The sequence below is a fragment of the Mus caroli genome, chromosome X (assembly GCF_900094665.2).
Source record: "Mus caroli chromosome X, CAROLI_EIJ_v1.1, whole genome shotgun sequence".
NCBI lineage: Eukaryota > Metazoa > Chordata > Mammalia > Rodentia > Muridae > Mus > Mus caroli.
The window spans coordinates 94,139,127-94,160,614 of record NC_034589.1 but is presented as its reverse complement, the minus strand read 5'-3'; the positions used below and the strand labels follow the sequence as shown (position 1 = coordinate 94,160,614).

At 43.1% G+C, this 21,488-nt stretch overlaps 1 protein-coding gene across 1 annotated transcript in view; it reads right to left on the bottom strand.

Annotated features, from left to right (window-relative positions):
• The window catches only part of Fam155b (family with sequence similarity 155 member B), a 28,466-nt gene that overhangs the window by 3,089 nt on the left and 3,889 nt on the right, over nt 1–21,488 (bottom strand). Inside the window, exon 2 of the mRNA XM_021154007.2 lies at nt 105–276. Within this exon, the coding sequence (XP_021009666.1) occupies nt 105–276 (172 nt within the window). The remainder of the gene's footprint in view (nt 1–104; nt 277–21,488) is intronic.

Genomic DNA, 21,488 nt, shown 5'->3' with positions numbered 1-21,488 from the left:
TGCCACTGACTTCCTGATCTGACCTGTCTTCCATTGATGTCCTTCCTGTCTCCATGCCCCTAAGCTCTTTCATCTCCCCCTCTTCCCCAGTGCCCTGACTTTACCTGTACAGATAAAGCCAGGGAGGCCTCCATACACCATTTCTTCATTGTCAGGGAGGATAAAGGGGCACCGGGTCTGCACCTCCAGGCAGTATTGCTTGCAGGGCACCCAGTTCTGGCATTCCTGCTGGGTCACACTGAAGTATTCTGAGCACAGCCAGGCCTTGTAGACAGCCTGTGGAGGCAAGGAAACAGCGTCAGCCAGTGCCTTGTGTAACAAAGCTTCCTGTGTCTCTCTATGGAGCCAAACCAACTTGACCCCAGCATTTGGAGGAGGCCTTGTCAGAGGTGTCTACCCATCTCAAAGCCAGTACTCTTGAGTTCTCTAACTACCATCATCCAAGATTTAGAATTGTTGGCCAAAATTACAAAATTAATCCTGTGTCAGAATGGAAGGAACTTTACCAATCACTTCATCCAACTCTATCATTTTACACATGGCTCAAAGAGGTGCATCAGAGGCTACCGATATGTAATGAGGCAAATCTCAGTTCCATTAAACTTGATAAACATTGCCTTTGTTGATGGTGCAGAACTTCTAAGTTCCAGACAATGAGAATAATTCAAGCACTACCTCAAGAAGGAGATGAGAATAATTCATGCTCTAACTCATTGGACTATTGTGGATTAAATAGCATGGCACATATGAAAATGTTTTGTGAACTCTAAAGGGCAATACAAATGTGAGGGCTTATCTTTAATAAAAACTGGAATCTGCCTTTCCAGGCACCACATGTGTCTTTGAGCTCTTCTTAATCCAGGCTCTGTCTTGTTGGCTCAGCCCTGGTATGGAACAGATATCTCAGACACTGCTGCTGCACTGCTTGTGGAATCATTCTTTGTGGCTTCACTTCACTGGTATCCTTTTTTTTTTCTTCCTCTAGCCCACTCCCACCCCAGCACTGGGTCTAGAGAGAAAGCTCCCTTGCTCCATACCTTGTCTCTCCTTGAGTCTATGGTTTCTCAGAAAAACTTAAGTCACTTAGGGACAGATAATTCTGTCGTAGGGGTTGTGCTGTACACTGTAGGATACTTAGTAGCATCCCTGGCCTCCACACCATAGATACCAATAACAATGTCTCCTCTCCCACATTATGACATGAAAAGAATGTCCCCAGCATTAGTCAAATGCCCCCTTGGTGAAGGGCAGCGTAATCCCTCACCTGGATGACAGATGCTTCCCACCTCTACTTTTGCTTTAATCTATTGCATGAGAATAAGTGTGGACCCAAGCTGTTAGCAAATTATATCACTCCCTTGCTTCAAGCTCTTAGATGCATTTGACTAAAAGCCTAGTGTTTAAGTACAGACTTCAAAGCCCTGCACAACTCTGCCCATCTTTCTCCAACCTCATTTTCTATCTCTCTTCAAGCTCATCATGCTGCACAAAGCAGAGGTTTTCTTTCTTTTTCTTGAATGTGCCCTACTTCTCTCTACCTCCGGGCCTTCGCACATGTAACCACCTGGCCTGGAATATTCTTCACCCCACCTTGGTTATAAATGGGCCCTTTACATCTTTCAGGGCTGAGATTAAATATCACTTCTACCATGAGTGTCTTTCACTCCTGCCGTCAGAGGACACAGCCCCCAATTATCCGTAACTGTTTCTTCACCAAAGATGCTACTTTGTCTGCATCCTTGCTTTAGTTTCTGCCTCCTCCACTAAACTGTGAACTACATATAAGCTCATGGGATTTTCTACTAACCACTGTGTGCTCAGTACAATATACATCTTAAAAATCATATGACTGAACGTATATGAAGACAGGCCCCTTTCTCTCATGAAAATTCCAGTTTCATGAGTAGACATACTTAACTTGAACCTATGACATTTATTCCATAGGAAGGGCTGAATTGTGGTTCATTAGTGTTAATAGTAAACTGAAAAAATTTTCAGTGATGAGATAGCAGTTGAGTTTGGGTACTATGAATGTGATTCAAGTAGTAGAGTCCTTGCATAGCATCCATAAAGCTATAGGTTCAACACCCAGCATGCCATGAGCTAGGTATGGGGCACACACTTATAATTCTATCCTGTATTCAATCCCTAGCACTGTAAAACTGGGTATGCTTGTAATCCTCACATTTGGGAGGTGAAGACAGAAGGGTCGACCAAGAGTTCAAAATTATCTTTGTCTACATAGTGAGTTTAAGGCCAGCCAAAGATACATGAGCTCCTGTCTCAAACAAACAAACAAACAAACAAATAACCCCAGCAACATTGGGCATAAAGAAGGATTTTTATAGATAGGATGCACTAATGAGGCAATAGTTTAGGCAAAAATGTAGAGATGAGCAAGTACACATAGACTAAGAGAAAAGAATGGCTTCATGTAGATGGCATGGAAAGGAGACTAAATTCTTGTTCATGACATTTGCGTGCCTTCTGCATTGTGACCCTGATAAAAGTGCTCCATTGAATATCTTTGCACACATGGGTAATGCACACTTCTTCAGTTTTATTTATACAAATTGCCAAAGGTGAACCAACTAAGATGAAATGTATCTACAAAGGAAGGATAATGGGACCAAAGAAGAGTGGAAAAAACAGGCTAAGGGAAGAGGCAGGGAAGGAAAGCTGGAGGGGTAAAAGAGGGTGGTAAGAGAAGTGTGTAGGGGGTAAGAGGAAGCTGCAGTGGTATAGGTAATAAAAGAGAAGCTGTGTAAGGAAGGAGGTAATAAAACATAAGGGTATATAGGATGATTAAGAAAGGGAGTAAGAAAAGATGGAAATAAGAAAACACGAGGATGGATAAACAGGGACAAGAATAAACGAGAAAAAAGCACTATGAAAGGAGGATCATAAAGATTAGACAGAGGGAGGAGAAGCAGGAGTAAAGAAAGAAAGTAAAATCTCCAGAGCCAAGGGCCCTAGCACCTAAGAGCCACTCTCTATACTCTGGGCCCTTAAGTGCCAAGATGTGTTTCTGTCCATAGCCACAAATCCCATTTTTGCAGCATGGACCAAGAACCCATGTCACTCTCTCCCCAAACTGTGTAATCAGCCCCCTACTCTGTGGTCATCAGTGGAGCTGGGGCTCACAGGGACCTGAGAGAGTCTCCTTAGCTCTTTCAGTCCCGTGCTCCTGCTTCTAGAGGAGTCCCCAGTGACAGTCCTGCTCTCTTCGCAGGCATTTGCAATTAGCCCAGTAACAAAGTATAAAGTCTGGGCACTCCCTTCATCTGAGAGGTGGGGGGAGGGAGAAGGGGTGGCCTGACAGTAGGAGTATGGCCTTTCTCCTTAATTAGCCGACCCCCCTTCAGTCCCCACACCCCCAGTTGGAGTCACCATGGCAACAAGTGGGTGAGCAGATTGCCTGGGGAGGACACCAGGCCTGTGGGTGGTGAGGCAGGAACAGGCAAGAAGCTAATGAGGGGAATAGAAGCAGAAGAGGCACAGTGAGCTCAGAGGTAATCTAATTCCTAAGCCCCACAGCTGGCCAGCTGAGCCACTGCTGGCCCATATGCTTTAAGGTGGCCTGGGGTCTCCACCTGGCAATAAGCCCACCTTAGACTCTGAAGTCCCGTTTACCTTGTCCTCTCTCACCAGTATGGTAGCGGTGGCAGGAGGCCTGGGCACTCTTCTAAAGAAAGAGAAGGGGCCAGGAGGGCTTGCTGGAAGTGAGCATTGGAGGAGGGGAGGAAATATCTTAGAACCAGGAAAGGGAGGGTTGGAGACCTGTGAAGATCTTTTGCTCTCAGATTTTTAACTCTGGCTATATAGTAGAACCACTAGGGAGGTTTTTTTTGTTTTGTTTTGTTTTGTTTTGTTTTTTAAATTAAACCTGTCTGGTTCACATGGCACTCAGACCAAAACGTCAGGATCTCTGCAGGCAGAATCCCACACATCTGCAATTGGAAAATGTCCTCAGGCAATTTTCAGCATGCAGCCAGGGTTGAGAATGTCAATTTTTACCATTATATAGATGGAGAAACTGAGGCCTAAAAGGGGGAGAAGAACTTGAGTATAACCTCATAAAATATTGGCAAAGAAAGGACCTGGAAACCTGGGTTCATAATTCCAGATCCAAGTGTCTTCCTATTGAAAAACCCTGTCAGGAAACCCAAAACTAGGGGCCAGAGACCAGGGGCCTGGATAAGAGAAGAGCACTGAGAAGAACACAGCATATTCGACAGTTTCAGAATCTTTGAACTGAAGCCTTGTCAGAAAAGCCCTTTCCATTCTTCCCTGGTCTCTGAGTGGAATCATCCTAGCTACCTGAGGGAGCAGGGATGGTGACTAGGAGGTGGCAGGGAAACCTTGAACTACCAGTGCCCTCCTTTCCCCACCTCAGTAGGGCCACCACAGGTCTCAATCAAGTTCTGGCTGCTACAACCCAGTTGCTATGGGAACTGGGAGGGGAAGGAAACAGGGAATAACTAGAGGGAACACCAATTAACCCAAAAAGGAAGCTAGGAAGGCTGTCTCACCCCTCCTCCCAGCTGAGCAACAGAAACACCCCTCAAATAGGAGGGGTGAGACAAAGGGGATACCCTCCCTTCCTGGGCTCTGCAATTGTCAGTATAGGGGGGACTAGAATGACCCAGCCAGCCTCATCCTTAGCTTATTGGCTTGTAGCCCTGGCCAGGACATTTTAGTCCTACATTCCTCCAGAAAGAAATGTGTGACTTCACAGAGGGCTGTGTAAATGTACAGTCACACCCTAAAGTCAGGATGTGGGGCCAGAAGGGTTAGAGAGAGGGCCAATGGCAGCTCCTAGGTTTGGGGCTGGAAAACCCTCCAGAGGGAAAGCTTCAGTTATTTTCCAACCAGGAAGCAAACAGTTTCCTTCCTGATTTCTAACTCACTTCTCTCCCAAGGGTTTGTTTCCCCATCCAAATCTTCCCTACAGACCCTTTCTTCATGGCTGCTTATCTTCTTAAGGTACCCATGGGACCCCTGGCCAGGAGCTGCAGCTGCAGTGCTTGTGGAAGCAAAGGGGTGGGGGTGAGTTTCAGACCAAAGTTACAAAAGCCACAGTATACAAGTTACCAACCTAACTCCAGTTTTTACTCATAGGGAAACTGAGGTCCATAGAAAGGGAATACATTGACAGAATTGGAGATGTGAGAGGCACCTTGGCAACTAACTTGATGCCTTCTTGCCCAGTATCTATTAGCAATCCTCGAATTATGTGAGGTACTCTACTGGGCAGGAGAAAATGCTCTTTTTCTACCCTGGTCTCCAACAGTTGGGTCAGAACAGAATAAGGTCAGCATCAGAACATGAATGTAATTCTACAGATAGCAATAGTCTCCTGGCATTGGTAAAGTCAGAATCAGATTAGAGGCATTACAGGGCAAATGACAGGGCTCTACTTAAGGGTCTATAAGCAACAGCTGTCTTACTTCTTAGTATGAGCAGTTATGAGTCAAAGTGGCCTGTTATGGCCTGAAGGAAAGGTACAGGAGATGACTGGAGACACGGGTGCAAACCTGAAGCTAGTCCATTCTGGAGGGTCCTCATATGTCCAAGCCTCCTAGACCATCTGTTCAAAGGCTAGATATGCCCACTCTGGCCAAGGGTAGACTAATAGAGAAGTAGTATCCATAATCCAGGGACAGTTCTGAAGGAGCCTAGATGGTAGATGCCAAATTAGATGAGCAGAGGAGGTAAATTCATAACTAATCCAGAATGGAAAGGACTGTGAGAGTCATCACTCCACCACATTTTCTGCCCCAACATCACAGCAAAGCACCATCCAGCTTCTAATTGTAAACACTGTTATAGAAAGCTCATCCTCTCATAGGGCAGCCCACAGCTTCAGATGACTCTAGTGATTAATGAAGTTCTTTCCTCTTTGGAGCTGAAATAAATGCCATTCTCTGTCTTTACTCATGTATCTTACTAGCTCTTCTGGCCCATATATTACATTCACAATCCTGTTCCTCAGGCCAACTGTTAGGAATTTGTAGACCTCTCTGAATCTAGTCTCCTCATTCATTTTTCTAAATGCAAAGAACACACTCTAAATACCAGAGTGCCTGACACTATGTTAGGAGCTACAGATGCAGAGGATGTTCAAGATCATGTCTTGGACAAGGGAAACAGCCATGTGAATCAATTAGTATGAACTTCAGTGTGAAGTCACATGTACTTGGCACCATGGTGGGATAAAGGGAAGAAATATTGACTGTGTTTTCAAGGCTGAAGGACAGAAAATATTTCCATGTGGGGAAATTTTAAGTTAGGGCTTGAAAAAATGGGGGGTGGGTAGAAGCTCGGTGGGTGAAATAGAGAGAGAATAAAGTACTCTTCAGCCAAAGGAATCAGCAGGCATAATAACCTGGAAGTAGGAAATAATGATGGACTCAGACAATGTAGGTAGTTCAGTGTAATTAGAGGGTGTGAGCAGGAGGTTATGAAGGAACATGTGCTCTGCAGGAAGTACATGACCATATCATGATGCTTTGGATATGGAGAGAAACTAGGATTCTTCTTATAGGCAATGGAGAACTGTTCTTTTTAAAATTTGTTTATTTTTTTTTATTTATTCACTTTACATCCCACTCACTGCCCCACTCCCAGTCACTCCCTCCCACAATCCTCCCTCCGTCCCCCCTCCCCTTCTCCTCTGAGAGGATGGAGGGCCCCCTAGGTATCCCTCCCACCCTGGCACTTCAAGACTCTGCGGGGCTAGAAGTATCATCTCCACCACAAAAGAGAGTTTTTAATGAGCTCAACAGAACTGCTTATTTAGAGATGTCTATGGCTAGCCTGCTGGGGCAGGTCTCTAATACTTGCTGCTTGGTAGGTTGAGGCAAGAGTATTACAAATCTGAACCAGTCTGGTAATTTAGTGTGACTCTGTCTTAGGGGGTTTGGGGAGATTGCTTATCACTTTTGTGACTAGCTTTTCAGGCTTTTGTCTGCAAGTGTGGAGGATGGAGCGTTGGTACTAAGACTGGAGGCAGGGAGATGAGCTAGATTATTGCAACAATCTGAATAAGATAGTATGAAGGCTTCAACTAAGGCAGTAGTGACAGAATTTATAATTTGAGAGGAGAAAAAGAATATGAGTATTGAAATAATCTGAAGGTAATAATGGATAAATCTATTTTATGAGAGTAGGAAACTCTCTTAATACTAAGGTTAGCAATAGTACCCACTTGACTAATACACACTAAATGAATGACTGTTAAGATACAATAGTAAGTTTCATGTGTGGGGGGGGGGAGAAGGAGAGAGGGAGAGAGGGAGAGAGGGAGAGTGAGAGAGAGAGAGAGAGAGAGAGAGAGAGAGAGAGACTTGACTGGGGGGGGGCAAAATGAGAGGAAAGAGTGGATGTGAGAAGAGATGTTAATAAGGTGACGCCAACAGGATTACTTAAAGAGGTGGAAAACAGTCAGAACAGAGGGGTCTAGGATAGGTTCTAGACTTCCAGCTTGGGTTTTAAGATGAATACCAATTTCATATTATTTTTAATGTGTTGTTGTTGTTTTGAGACAGGGTCTCATGAAGACCAGGCTATCCTCAGGTAGACTAGGTTGCCCTCAAACTCAATATGTAGCCAAGATTGGCCTTGAAGTCCTTTGATCCTCTTCCCTCTACTTCCTAACTTCTAGGATCCAAGTCATACGCCACTAGCCCTAGCTAGTGTCATTTATTAAGGTAAAAAATATGGGGAAGAGTGTGTCTGAGGATGAAGACAAATTCAACTGGGGTCATGTTGACTTTGAGGTATATGTGGATCTGCTAGATGGAAATGTCAAGGATACAGATGGACGAATGGCCTCAGCTCTAAAGGAGGATCTGAACCTGATATGGTAGAACATGCCAATGATCCTAGCACTCAGTTAGGAGGCAGAACAAGGGGGAATTGCTGCAAGTTCAAGCTTGTCTATGTGACAAATTTAAGAAAAATCTGGGCTACATAAGATTGTGTCTCAAAAAAAAATCAACTAAAAACATAATAAAAAGATAAAGGTCTCCAAGTCATGGAGACTTAAGGGTCTAGTCATTAGGAGTAGGACTATCTTTTTCTCTTTAAAGTTAGGCATGGTCATCGACATGACTTGAAGTGATACAGTTTACTTCTGAGGAGAAACTTTAAGGGCTGACATATGTTTTATCATACTCTTTCTTCTGCTTCTAACTGTGGAAGCAAAGTTGAGATAGATGATCCCTCTTCCCTATACAGTGATCATTCTGAAGAGATGTCTTATCCCTGAGGACCTGTCTTGGATATGAATCATGGCAAGAAATAATCATCTGTTGTGTTAAACCTCTGATGTTTTGTGGTTACTTGTTATGACAGTGTAATCTAGCTCACTCCAGGTGATAAAGCAATATAGAAGCCAGGGGATGAGACAAAGGGCTCAACAATAGATTCCTGAGACAATACTAACTGAATTTAAGTCAGGTGGAGGAAAGAAATGAGATGAAGATGGATGGATAAGTGGTTTAAGAAATGGGAAAAGAGCTAGGGGTGTAGCTCGGAGGTAGAAAATTTGCCTAGCATGCACCAGGCCTTGCGACAAACCTCTAGAGCAATTAGAGGAGAAAAAGGAAGAGAATGGCAGTCTGTAAACTAAGAGAGGAGAGAATGTCAAAGATTGGGAGGGGGTGCAGTCAGTAGATAAGGATTTACGTAGTTGAGAACACATTGGCTTGGATAATTAAGACACAGTCTCCTCACTGTGAGAACAGTTTCAGTGGAGCAGCAGGGAAAGAAACAAGACTAGTAATTTGAAAAGGGAATGCAAGCCAAGAGAGGTAGAGCTAAGTATGTGTACACTGAGCTTCCACGAAGTCAAACATCCCTAGGTTTTCCACCTATTTCAATGGATGTAGTTTATAGTTCTCTGTTGTTCACAGTCACAAAAGCCTCTGTTTTGTTTTACACAACAGAGTCCACAAATATGAGTTTATTGGCACAAAATTAAGTAGAGCTTCATCCCTCCTGTCCTAGAACATTAACATTTCTCTTAATGTAGCCTGAGATAAGGGGGAAGCTTGCCTCAAGTGTAGGACCAAAGAGGTGGCCTGATTCAAAGTCCCGGGATTGAGTTCAAGCTTTCCAAAGTCCTCTGCACAAATTGAATATCCCTATGACTTTAGACTCTTTGAGAACAGAGATCATCATATCTTACTTAGATGTGCAATCTTTTCAGGGCTCACAGGGTCTCTTGATACAGACTAGAAGAGGTATGCACAAAAAGGTGTTTGTCAAGTACTTGAAAACCAGGTTCTCAGCTTCTGGGCTAATGCCCAGAAGCTCAGAATACCCAATATACAATTCACAAACCACATGAAATTCAAGAAGAAGGAAGACTATAGTGTGGATACTTCTATCCATCTTAGAAGGGGGAAACAAAACACCCATGGAAGGAGTTACAGAGACAAAGTGTGGAGTAGAGACTGAAGAAATGACCATCCAGAGACTGACTCACCTGGGGATCCATCCCTTTTAGAATCTTCAAACCCAGACACTGTTGTGGATGACAACAAGTGCTTGCTGACAGGAGCCTGATATAGCTCTCTCCTGAGAGGCTCTGCCAGTGCCTCACAAATACAGAGATGGATGCTCACAGCCATCCATTGGACTGAGCATAGGATCCCCAATGAAGGAGCTAGAGAAAGGACCCAAGGAGCTGAAGGGGTTTGAAGCCCCATAGGAGGAACAACAATATGAACTAGCCAGTACCCCCAGAGCTTCCAGGGACTAAACCACCAACAAAAGAGCACACATGATGGGACTCATGGCTCCAACTGCATATGCAGTAGAGGATGGCCTTGTGGGACATCAATGGGATGAGAGGCCCTTTGTCCTATGAAGGCTCTATGCCCCAGTGTGGGGGGGATGCCAGGGACAGAAAGGAGGAGTGGGTGGGTTGGTGAGCAGGGGGAGAGGGGAGGGGATAGGGGGAGAGTGTTTTTCAGAGGGGGAACCAGGAAAGGGGATAACATTTGAAATGTAAATAAAGGAAATATCCAATAAAAATAAATAAATAAAAAAAGAAAAGAAAACCTGGTTCTCAGTAGCTAGCCCAAATTGAACAATGTGAAGCACTTTCCCAAGAAAAGAAAAAAAATGAAAATAATGGCTTATAAATATATCTTCATGGACTTCTACAGTGAATGAAGAATTTGGTGGGATGTTCGCAAAATTTCAAAGAAAGCCAAGCAAAGGGGAAATGAGAGGCCATTGTTAACTCCCAGAAAGCAAGTTGACCAAGGAATAAAATGTTAATCACACAATCTAACATTGCTACATGTAAACAATAGTTATAAAATTAACAATATAAATAAGTTAAACTTTTAGGATCAGAAATTTGGATATGCCAATATTGAATAGATGAAGAGAGGGGACATGTGTGTGCACTTATGGTGCTACCAATAGTAAGAAAGCTAAATCTTCCTCTAACTAGATTTTTTTAAAAAGTCAATAAATATTTAAAAGAGAAAAAAAAAACAGGCAATAGCATAGTGCTGTGCCATTTAGAAATGTGAAAGTAAATATTAGCAAAAAACAAAAACAAACAAAAAAACCCAAAACAGTCAGAAGAATCCAATGTATTTAGCACTCAAGAGTGAGCTCAAGGGTGAGACATAGAGCTACTGTTTCAATGACAAGCATTTATATTTATATATATGTGCATGGTGGACTCTTCTCCTTTTATATGTGTACATGAACCTAGAAAAATCAAGTATTACTAATATTGTCATAACATTTAATAATGTGGTGGCAAAATCAGAACTAATGAGGAAAGAAGACATATATGCATGTGCATATGTATAATATGAACTTAACTGAAAACTATGAATATGCATTACTTTGATAAAATGAAAAATAAATAGAAACTCATCTGCAGTCAGGAACCTAATAAACAACCAAACAAAACATCTAAGACTTGATATGACTAACATTGCTAGATTCAGTCCATATGGCCTTGCCCCAGAAGCCCTAGGTCAGCTAATTCATCTCCAGTGTCTGGGCTAGAGGTGCCATCCAGGTGCACTTAACAAACCAAAAGAGGCCCCTTGATCTTGCAAACTTTATATGCCTCAGTACAGGGGAACGCCAGGGCCAAGAAGTGGGAGTGGGGGGAGGGTATGGGGGACTTTTGGGATAGCATTGGAAATGTAAATGAAGAAAACACCTAATTAAAATAAAAAAATAATAAAGTGTTTCACGGGGCATTAAAAAAACAAACAAACAAAAAAAAAACCCCAAAAAACAAAAAAACAAAAGAGCAAACAAGGAGTCAACCTTATAGACAAAGAGAGAAGCTAGGATAGGAGGAGGGAAGCTTCTAGATCTCTTCTGCACAGTGGTTGTGCTGGTCACCACAGGCAAGACACAGGCAACTATGGTTTCTTCGGAGTTACACACACTCTCCATGGCACAACTGGGTTTTGTTGTTGTGGTTGTTGCTTTTTTGTTTTTGTTTTTTACAGAAAGCCACAGTCAGTCATCACTTAGTTCACTGAAAACCAAAACCAACTCCCTTCTGCTGCCTCTCCTTCCTCCTCTAGGTAGATGACAGGCTGGGATGAACAGAGACCTGATCAAAGGTGACTACTGCTATTCTTTGGCTATAATGTAAATCAAGGACTTTTTTGAGTCCTTGTCTCATTCACCACCTCCTACCTTACCCACCTAAACAGGTCTTTATGCACTTACTAAAATATCTCCAGTTGCTTTCTAGCTTCCAATTCCCACCCTCACCCTAGACACTTTACCCCCTCTTCAAAACTCTACCTTCTCCTTCTCCTCAGCAACCTACCTCAGTGTTGAGAATTTCAATTGGGTATTAAGCAATCATTTGGACTAAACACATCTAATTAAGATGAGAAAATAGCTACCATTTATTAAGTGCTTACTATATGCCAGGCTCTATTCTAAGCATTTAATCCTGACATTTATTAACTCATTGATTCCCCATTATCACCCCCTGAGGGAGATACAAATCTTTACAGATAAAGACAGAGAGGACCAAAGAGTTTAAACAACTTATCCGAGGCTTATAGCCCATGATAATCATAATGGCAGTTAGCATTTCTTGAGCATCTTCTACCACAAGGACATTATAAGATATCAGGGTGCATTATATCCTTCAAGCCTCATAATGACCCTATTTCTTAGTTTCGAAGGTGAAAAAAGTGGGGTTCCAAGTGAGATTAAAGAATACATTGAATGCTACAAGATGGCTCAGCAGTGAGGATGCTTGCCTCCAAACTTCATGAGATGAGTTCATTCTTCATGATCGATCCACTTGGCAGAAGAAGAGAACTGAGTCCCAGATGTTGGCCCTGTATACTGTTGCATGTATAACCCCCCACAGACACAAATATATATCATCTTAAAATGTAATACAATGAATGTCACAACAACTATTCTACAGAGCAGATAGAATCTGAAGTCAGTATTACCTGTATGTAATATATAAACATATATAATATATGTATATAATATAGAATATATAAAGCTTGAGCTTTAATGCCCAAGTTTTTAATATCCCAATCATACCACCCTGGGGACAGTCCCTTCAGTCTGCCACCACTATCAAACCATGTTACTTAACCAAATTTCCTTTTGATGTAATTTCAGGCCAATTTGAGGAGAGATTTCTAGGCTCGTATAGAAAGAATGATTTTTCCAAAATCAATCTATTCATCTCACTTCACACAGAAGTAGAGTTTGCCTTGTAAGTGGGTACAAGGGAAAGAACATTTGCATACTAGACACTACAAATGACCATTTCCATTCCCTTATCAAAGCATTCTGTTCAGATTGGAGATGGTATAGCACTTGCCTGGTCAATGCAAGACCCAAAGTTTATGCCCCAGAATTGCAGACCAATAAACAAATGAGCAAAAGGCAAAACAAATTCCCAAAGATTCCCTTTCCCTCTCTATTCCCCACCCCACACAATGCACAATTAGAGCAGGGCTAGAAGCTAATTCTAATAGAAACGTTTTAATGCCCCTAAGGCATAAGTTTTCATGTCCCAAGTCCCATCTTTTGGGAGCTTCTGGGATTCTGGAGAAGCCATATACTGGAAGACTCCAATGCCAGAGACCAGGAAAAAGTGGCATGTTATATACCCCACATAACTGTCCCTTCCACACAGCATTCCTCACAAATGCTCTTTATCAAGTAGCCTTTGCTCCAACAGATGGATAGGTAGTCAAAGCTGCCTCTGCCAATAAGTAGCTGTGTAAACTTGGGCATATCACTACAAAGGAGTTGTGGCCACTATTTTGCTACCTGACTATGAGCCAAGTACTTTTTTCTTTCCTGAGCTGAGAAGATGGCTGTTTAAGTAAGTAGCATGGATGGTAGGAAGATGGGGTCAAACATCTTAAACTAAAACCGACCTGCAGTCAAACTCCAAGGTGTGCCCGTGCTGGTAATAAAAGCACAGGCAAGATTGTTGACCTCCCTGACAACCCTTTCCTGATAGACAAGCTATGTCCCTTATAAAAGAGAAACCACCCTCACCTCTCTGTAAATGATGCCTCTAAAACAAAAGGAGAAAGCTTTCTCTTTATGCGCACTAGCACCGATTGAGGAGCAGTGCTGTCTGCCAACACATAATTTCCAGCTTCAAATCTATAGGCTGATGACTCCATTTGACTCCTCTGAGACTGTCTTGTCCACTGGAATACGGGGACAATTATGTATACACATCACAAGGCAGGCGTAAGAAGTAAGGTAAAGTATACAACACAACTAGAATCACACCGTTCCTTCTCATTCTCTCCTTTCAGCTCTAAGATCCAAACAGCAAGCTCTGCAAGTCTGCCACACATGTGATCAGAAAAGGCTAACATCATCAATCCATAGAAAGGGGAACAAACAAAGCATTAATAAAAACAGAAAACAGGAACTAACAATTTACAAACAAGCCCTGCAAGTGGCTTATAAACAACAAAAACAAATTACTGACCAAAGGAATGTCAATGAGAAGCTAAGGCTAGACCATTTTTCAAGTAAATTAGCCTCACATTTTTGTTGTATGTATAAACTAGAATAATCTAGTAATTTGAAAGAGATTTAGTAATGTACACCAGTAGCATTAAAAAGGTTAATACTGTGATTCTGTAAGTCTAGTTCCAAACTTCATTCTACAGAACGGATGTTTATGCTTCCATTTGTATGCAAAACAAAGAAAGAGTCATTTGTGTAGACGTTTCTGTAAGCTTACAGGAAAGAGAATACACACAAAATTGTTAACATCCAGGACCTTAGGGCAGTGGAACTAGGAAAGACTGAGCAGGATTATTAACACTGTCTTTATAAATCTTTATACTATTAGATTGGAAAAGAAGTATGTATCATTTGTGATCCAAAAACCTCAGCAAAGTACAGGAATAAGGAAGAATGACTGAGATAGCCTTTTAAGAGTAAAAAAATCATAGATCTGATATAAATTGATGAACAAAGATAGTCACCATGGGATTATTTCTAATAGTAAAAAGTTGACAGTCATCTAAATATCTAACAGTACATGGCCCGTTAAATCAATTATGTAACTTGTGACAGAATGTCATAAAGGATGGAGCTTATGAATTTTTAAGTACATGGAAAGGTACTCAGAGTACAAGCAATTTAAAAAGACCTATAATAAATCATTAGGGAACCATGTGGTTGCATCAACACGGGTATTATCATCAAAAGAACCCAGAAAATAACAAGTGTTAACAAAGATGTGGAGATTTGGACCCTTGCTCAGTTCACTGCTGGTATGTATGGAAAATGGTTCAGAGTGCAAAATTTAAGAATGGAATGTAAAATGGCACAGCTGTTATAGAGAATTAAGAGGCAATTATTCAGAAAGTTAAGCATAAGCTGGCCACAATGCTGCACGCCTGTAAAATCAGCACTTGAGGCTGAGCTAGGTGGAGCTTGAGTTCAATGATAGTCTAGGCTACATAGCAAGACCCTGTCTAAAACAAACAAGCTCATAATATTCCAGCATGGAATTATCATATAAGCAAGCAATTCCTTTCCTAATCATGCTCAGAAGAAGTGGAAACAAGTACTCAAACAAATATTGGTAGAACAGGGTTAATAGCAACATCCTTCACAATAGCCAAAAGGTAGAATAGTTCAAATATCTACTAAGAAATTAATGGATAAACAAAATGTGGCATATGTACATAATGGAATATTATTCATCCATAAGAAGAAATGAAATACTGAAAAATATTAAAACATGAATGAAATTTAAAAGCATCATATATGTTTATGTATATACAATTTATATGTAATATGTAAAGCATATATATAGTATACAAAATATAATAAGTCACACAAAATGACAAATAATATCTAACTCCACTTGCTTGTGTTACCTAGAACAATCACGTTAAAAGAGATATAAAGTAGATTGCTGGTTGCCAGGGGAAAAAGTGAAGAGGAAATGGGGAATTATTGTTTAGCAGGTAGAAATTTCTGTTTGGGAGGATGAAAATGTTTTAGACATAGTAATGAAATGAAAATGTGCCTGTCTTAGTCATGGTTGCTATTCCTGCACAAACATCATGACCAAGAAGCAAGTTGGGGAGGAAAGGGTTTATTCAGCTTACATTTCCACACTGCTGTTATCACCAAAGAAAGCCAGGACTGGAACTCAGGCAGGTCAGGAAGCTGGGGCTGATGCAGAGGCCATGGAGGGATGTTACTTATGAGCTTGCTTCCCCTGGATTGCTCAGCTTGCTCTCTTATAGAACCAAGACTACCAGCCCAGAGATGGTCCCACCCACAAGGGGCTTTTCCTCCTTGATCACTAATTGAGAAAATGCCTTACAGTTGGATCTCATGGAGGCATTTCCGCCAACTGAAGCTCCTTTCTCTGTGATAACCCCAGCTGTGTCAAGTTGACACAAAACTAGCCACTACAGTACCCAATGCCTCTGAATATACAATTAAAATGTAAGTTCTGTATACTTCATGACAATGAAAAGAACCCAAATGCCTCTAGTCCCTTTTTCTCTAACACATTTCTAGTTTTCAGAAGTTCTCAAAGGCCACATATTTTAACAATCAAGGAAAATATTTTTAAAAAGATTTTGAGCCTATAGCATTTTTGAAGAATTAATTTGAACACTGACTGAACAGATATACTTCATCTTTCACAAATAAGCTGGGTAGACATGCTGTCTGATTCAAACCAAGTAAGACAGGAAAACATGGGTAACATTCACACCTCTGACATGCCCTTCTCTCAGACAGAACATTATAGGCTGCCTCATCCTTTCTGTTTCTAAGGAGAAGACCAGGCATCTAAGACTGGGGACTCAACCAAATCCTGGCATGACATGGGAACTGGACATCCCAATTCCAGGCCAGGCCTTATCTGACTTTTATACAACAATGTCTCACTGCATTTGTTTTTCCTTTTGGTTCTACCAGCTACCTGAGTGTGCTGTGGGTGGGATGGAGCTCAGGCAGGCATTAGGCCTGTAGAGGGCACCTTTTCTCCTTTCCTGCCCTGGCTGATACCTTCATATATGGGAGTTGAGAAGATAACAGAAATACCCTTTCTCAAGACAAGTGGGACTCAACTCTTCTCTTCTAAGCCTGCAGAAAAGGAAGGAGCAAGCCTCTTATTTCCATCTTCCTGTCTCTGTCCCAAGAGGATGGATACCTCAGTGATTGTTACTGCATCTTTTTAAAAATCAAATTTTAATTTAATATTTTGAGAATTTGCTACATTCTATATTTACATCACTTCTACTCCCCACTTTCCCTCTATAACTCCTCCCATGTCACCCTTTACTCCTGCTCAAATTCATGACTTCTTCTTTAATTATCATTGTCACACACATACATACATACGCATAAGAAATCTGCTAAGTTCATTTAATGTTGTTGATATGTTTATTTGTTTAAGGCTGAGCACTTGGGATTGGATAACCTATCATGAAGAACTAGAAGCAGTTAATGACTGCCAAGGGAGGGGAAAATCTATCACTGGATCTCAAGGACAAGAAACATGTATCTTGAACAAAGAGGATGCCGGTGAGTCCTCCCTGAATCTGAGCTACTCCAGAGGTTTTCCTAAGTTTCCAATAGGCTCTACTGAGCCTCTCCTCTAGCCAGCCTAACTTCTCATCAGTCTATTCATAGCCACCAGGGCATTGCCTCCAGCATCTGGCAGAGAATATTAACATCTTCTATACATCTGTGCACTGGAGAAAGAACAAAGGCATGTCTGCATCCCAACTCCCTGCCCTATGTAACTTAGGGAAGTCATTTCCTCTTGCTGAACCTCAACTGTTACATTTGAAAAGTGGGGATAATAATGGTACTTTCCTGCTATGATCATTGACAAGATTAAGTTCATGGATGTATATACCCTCCAACACAGACACACCTTCTAGATACTCAAAAGCTTGTACTTTATTTTATTTTTTTGCCTCCCTTTTCTTATCCCTTTCTTCTTTAGAGCCAGCTGGACTCGTCTTTTGGCCCAGAAACTTGTGGCTCAGATTCCAGATCCCATTTCCAGAATCCATTTGATCAAGAGCTTTGGCTGTGTCAACCTTCTCCTTCTGTAGTAACTCATTCTCACCCTCCCCTAAGCCTAGCTCACTTGGTACCCTTGCTCTTCCCTCTAAAACACTACCTGATTCAGGGTCTCATAAATTCAGGCTTCTCTGAGCTCTCTTTCTTATGCCCATGGACAAAAGACTGGTTTGTCATTCCACACATAGATTCTGACCTGTACACCTGTAACCACAGGAATTAAGACATAGCCATTTTCCAGAGTCTTACCTGACCATTGTTGGAGAACTGTGTTTGTGGGCCCCCAGATTGTATATAGTCCCCAGAAGGAGAGGTGGCTCCTAGAACTCAACACATACCTGCATCTGGAATGTCACATGACTGAGAGGAGCGGAGGGTCAGGCTAGCTCTAATCTGTAGACACACACCACAGGTAAATAGTAGTGGAGCATAGGGATCACAAAAGAACTGCCTTGAGAAAAGTTTTACAAAGACAACCCCTGACCCCTGAGTCTTAGGTGTTGCCTACATCCCCAACTACACAGAAGAGTAGATGTGTGTACTCTTTCCCTGAGGTACTATTGTCTGCAGAAGGCACCAGCACATATTCACATAGCTTGGGAGTACCTCCAGCCTTTTGATGTACCCATAGATCCTTGGCTCTCTTTTGATCTTGGCCACACCCACTCTTATCTTTCCTCACCACCACCTCTACTATGTTCAGCAGACACTTCCAGCCAGAGTATTGGGTGGGAGATTGCTGGGCTCCTTTCCTCTCTCTTCATTCCCTCAACCCTATCTTCAAGAGATACCAATACTTCCTTCCTGGAGGCTCCTGTTGCTATGGTGACTATAGTAGTCAGGCCACCTTCTTGTGGGAAGGATGAGAAGTAGCCCTGAAGACTGGGAGATGTATGTCTGTGTGTCTATGTATATGAGTGTGTGTGTGAATGCACTCATGCATGTATCTACCCTGAGTGGACTGGGAAAAAATGTAGAAAAGGAGGAAGAAAGATCATAGGAAGAGAGGAGGGGAGAGGGGGGAAAGGGGCAAAAGAAGAGAAGATCAAAACATGAAAGAAAACCAAGGCATGAAGTGAGTATCCTGTGAGGGGGCATGGAGGTGTCAAGGGCAAGGAGTATGGTACCAAGGAGGTGAGGCAGGCATGGCAGAGAAGGGGTGAGATCTGCAATAAAGGTCAGGAGGGTTGGGAAATTGGAGGCAGATGGGAGAGTGGCACGGGAACATTCAACTGTCAGAGAGGAGCAAAGTGGGACAGGAAGGAGTCAGACCAGGAAGATCAGAAGGAAGTGCTAGGAGGAACAGAGGTGTGTAAATACATAAATGAGGGTTAGAGAGTGAGGTGTGGGATGTGCTTTGGGAAGGGTCTAGGGTGATAAAACACTGTCTAATTGGTGCTCATTGAAATATGGATGGGAATGTGGGCATGAGCTACAATGTAGGAGGAATATGGGAGCTGGTGGAATGGGAGTGGGTAAGGATCTGGAGAGGTATATTTCAGCAACTGATTGCTTGGTCCCTCCCAGCTTTAATTCATATGTCCTTGTCGGAGCTATAAGCATTGCCTCTTCTCTGTGCCTACTCTTGGATTCTGGGGCACCTACCTTTCCTAGAACAACATGCATACAGTCCTTAGTGGTGAGGAGATGAACTGCTATGGACCTGGAGGCCCCGCCCACCCAGGGCCAGTTTTGCTATGATTCCCAGAAGGCTGCTTACTGCCAGCTTTCCTCTTCCTCTGCCTCCAAACAGGGACCAGAGCACCCTTTCTAGCTTTTAAGACTTCTGGACCAGAGAGAACATCTGAGTGACAACAAGAACTAATGTTCAACATGGGACTCTTCAAGCCCCTGGCTCTTGGTACCTGTCATCTCCAGTGTTATAGCCTGAGAGTCCTGTGTGGCAGGAAAGCTGTGGCAGGTGGGAGGAGAGAAGGCAGTGAGGCAGAAACAGCTGCCAGCCGGAGTGGAGGAAGAGCAGGGCCCCAGTAGGTATGGGCAGAAAGTGAGCTACTGTCTCTGGCAGCCCCCACCCTCTCCCTGCGTGAGGGCGTTGAGGCCAAACCCCCTTCCCTAGCCAATGCTGCTGCTGAAGAACTCAAGCAGACCCCTGAGGTCACCTGCTCCAGTTCCTTCTTCCATGCCAATACAGTCCTAGACTCATCTGCATGGCATTTTCACCCAGCAGTTCACTTGTGTTAGGCCGGATACTTCCTGGGGACAGAAGCTCTGAGGCAGTCTGTTCCTTCTTTGCAAAGAAAAGCTGGAGGGAGGACCTCTGATTTTGCTAAGCCTTGATGCTGTACAGACTTCTCATTAATACTGAATTCATAGGGCTTTTTTTCTGATGACAGAGCCCCATTTGGCAGATTTAAAAAGTGAGGCTTGGAGGCTTGGAGTTCATACGGTTCAAGGTCACACTGGTATGAAGTGAAAAATTTAGGTTAGAATGTAAGACTTCCTATGAAGTCTCTTGGAGCCAATCAAGACATACATGTTTTATACAAGGACAACCTTTTTGAGGTGTGAAATCTGAGGCCATATTTTCCTGACTCTCCTCTTCTCCAAGTCCAACTCCTTTAACTCTCTCCAGGGAATTTAGGTTCCAGCCTCCTTCTCCACCTCATCAGTTGATTCGTCCCTGCATCAAACCCGCAGGCTGCCAGGTGGGTGCCAGACAATCTGGAGTGGATCAGCACTATCCCATCCTTCTTTGAACTAGCTGATTAGTGCAGCTAATGGCTACCGCAAGAGCTGACAACATCCCTCCTCTTGGGCCTCTCGGCCTTAGAGGAATAGCGGTGAGAAAAGAAGCCAGAGTTTGCTCCCGTGCCCTCATTCTCCTCACCCCGAGTGTTCTGAATTGAGAGGAAGAAAGAGGCAGAGGTGGGAGAAGCAGCCAGCAGTGGGCAGGGACATGGCAAGATTAGAAGGATGACATCTGGGAGGGGAATTATTTGTCTGGTAACTCTGGGCACAGCTAAGGGAAAGATAGTGTGTGTGTGTGTGTGTGTGTGTGTGTGTGTGTGTGTGTGTGTGTTGAGGGGTAATCATAAGGAATTAAGGGAAAGATGGGGTGTGGCCCTTGGACCTAGGAGAGGCCAGTATGGGGATGGGCATTGGCCCGAGTTAGCTACATCTCTCTGCTATGCGAGAGGAAGTCAGTCGCACATTAAGAAAATGTTGCAGCTGGTACTAAATTGGGAGGTGTCACAGGCAGCAGTGAGGACAGGTATGATTCCTGGGGCTCTGTGTGGCCCAAAACAGGGGCAGACATCACAGAGGCAGAGAACAGGGTTCCTAGGGCCACACCAGAAGGATCTGATTGAGGTACTCAGATCAAAGACCCTGGGGTTGGGGGTCACCTGACTCTAGAACCCAGCTCCAGAGTTGATTTACAGACAGAGAAAACCTCCTCATCGTAGCATAGGACTTCAGAATCCTCACTTACGAGGATTCTGGGTGTGGGATATTATCTCCACAGGATCCTACTTGGGGTAGGGGCCAGACTGGGGAGCTCTGAGCTCAGTGGGAGGGGGCTTAGTGTGGGTAAAGAAGGGCTGTGACAAGGTGGGGTAAGTGAATGAGGACACAGGGTGTCAAGAAGAAGGGGCTCAGGATTGCCTGTCTCTTTCATGGCATCAGAAAACTGGATTAAAGACTTAGGGAAAATTGAGCTTTGGACCTCAGTTGAAGGAGAAAGCTCTGGAAGAGGTAGAAAGCACAGGAGGAGACTGAGAAGCCGGCACAGCTTGTCTGCAGGCATTAGACAATAAGAGCAGGAGAGCCCACTTGCTGCTGGAGAGAGACACGGAGAGAGAGGAGAAAGGGCCTGGGAACTTGTGAGGAGGCCACAGCAAAAGCAAAGGTTTAGCATGAGGAGACTGAATTCCTGCTCATTTGCTGAG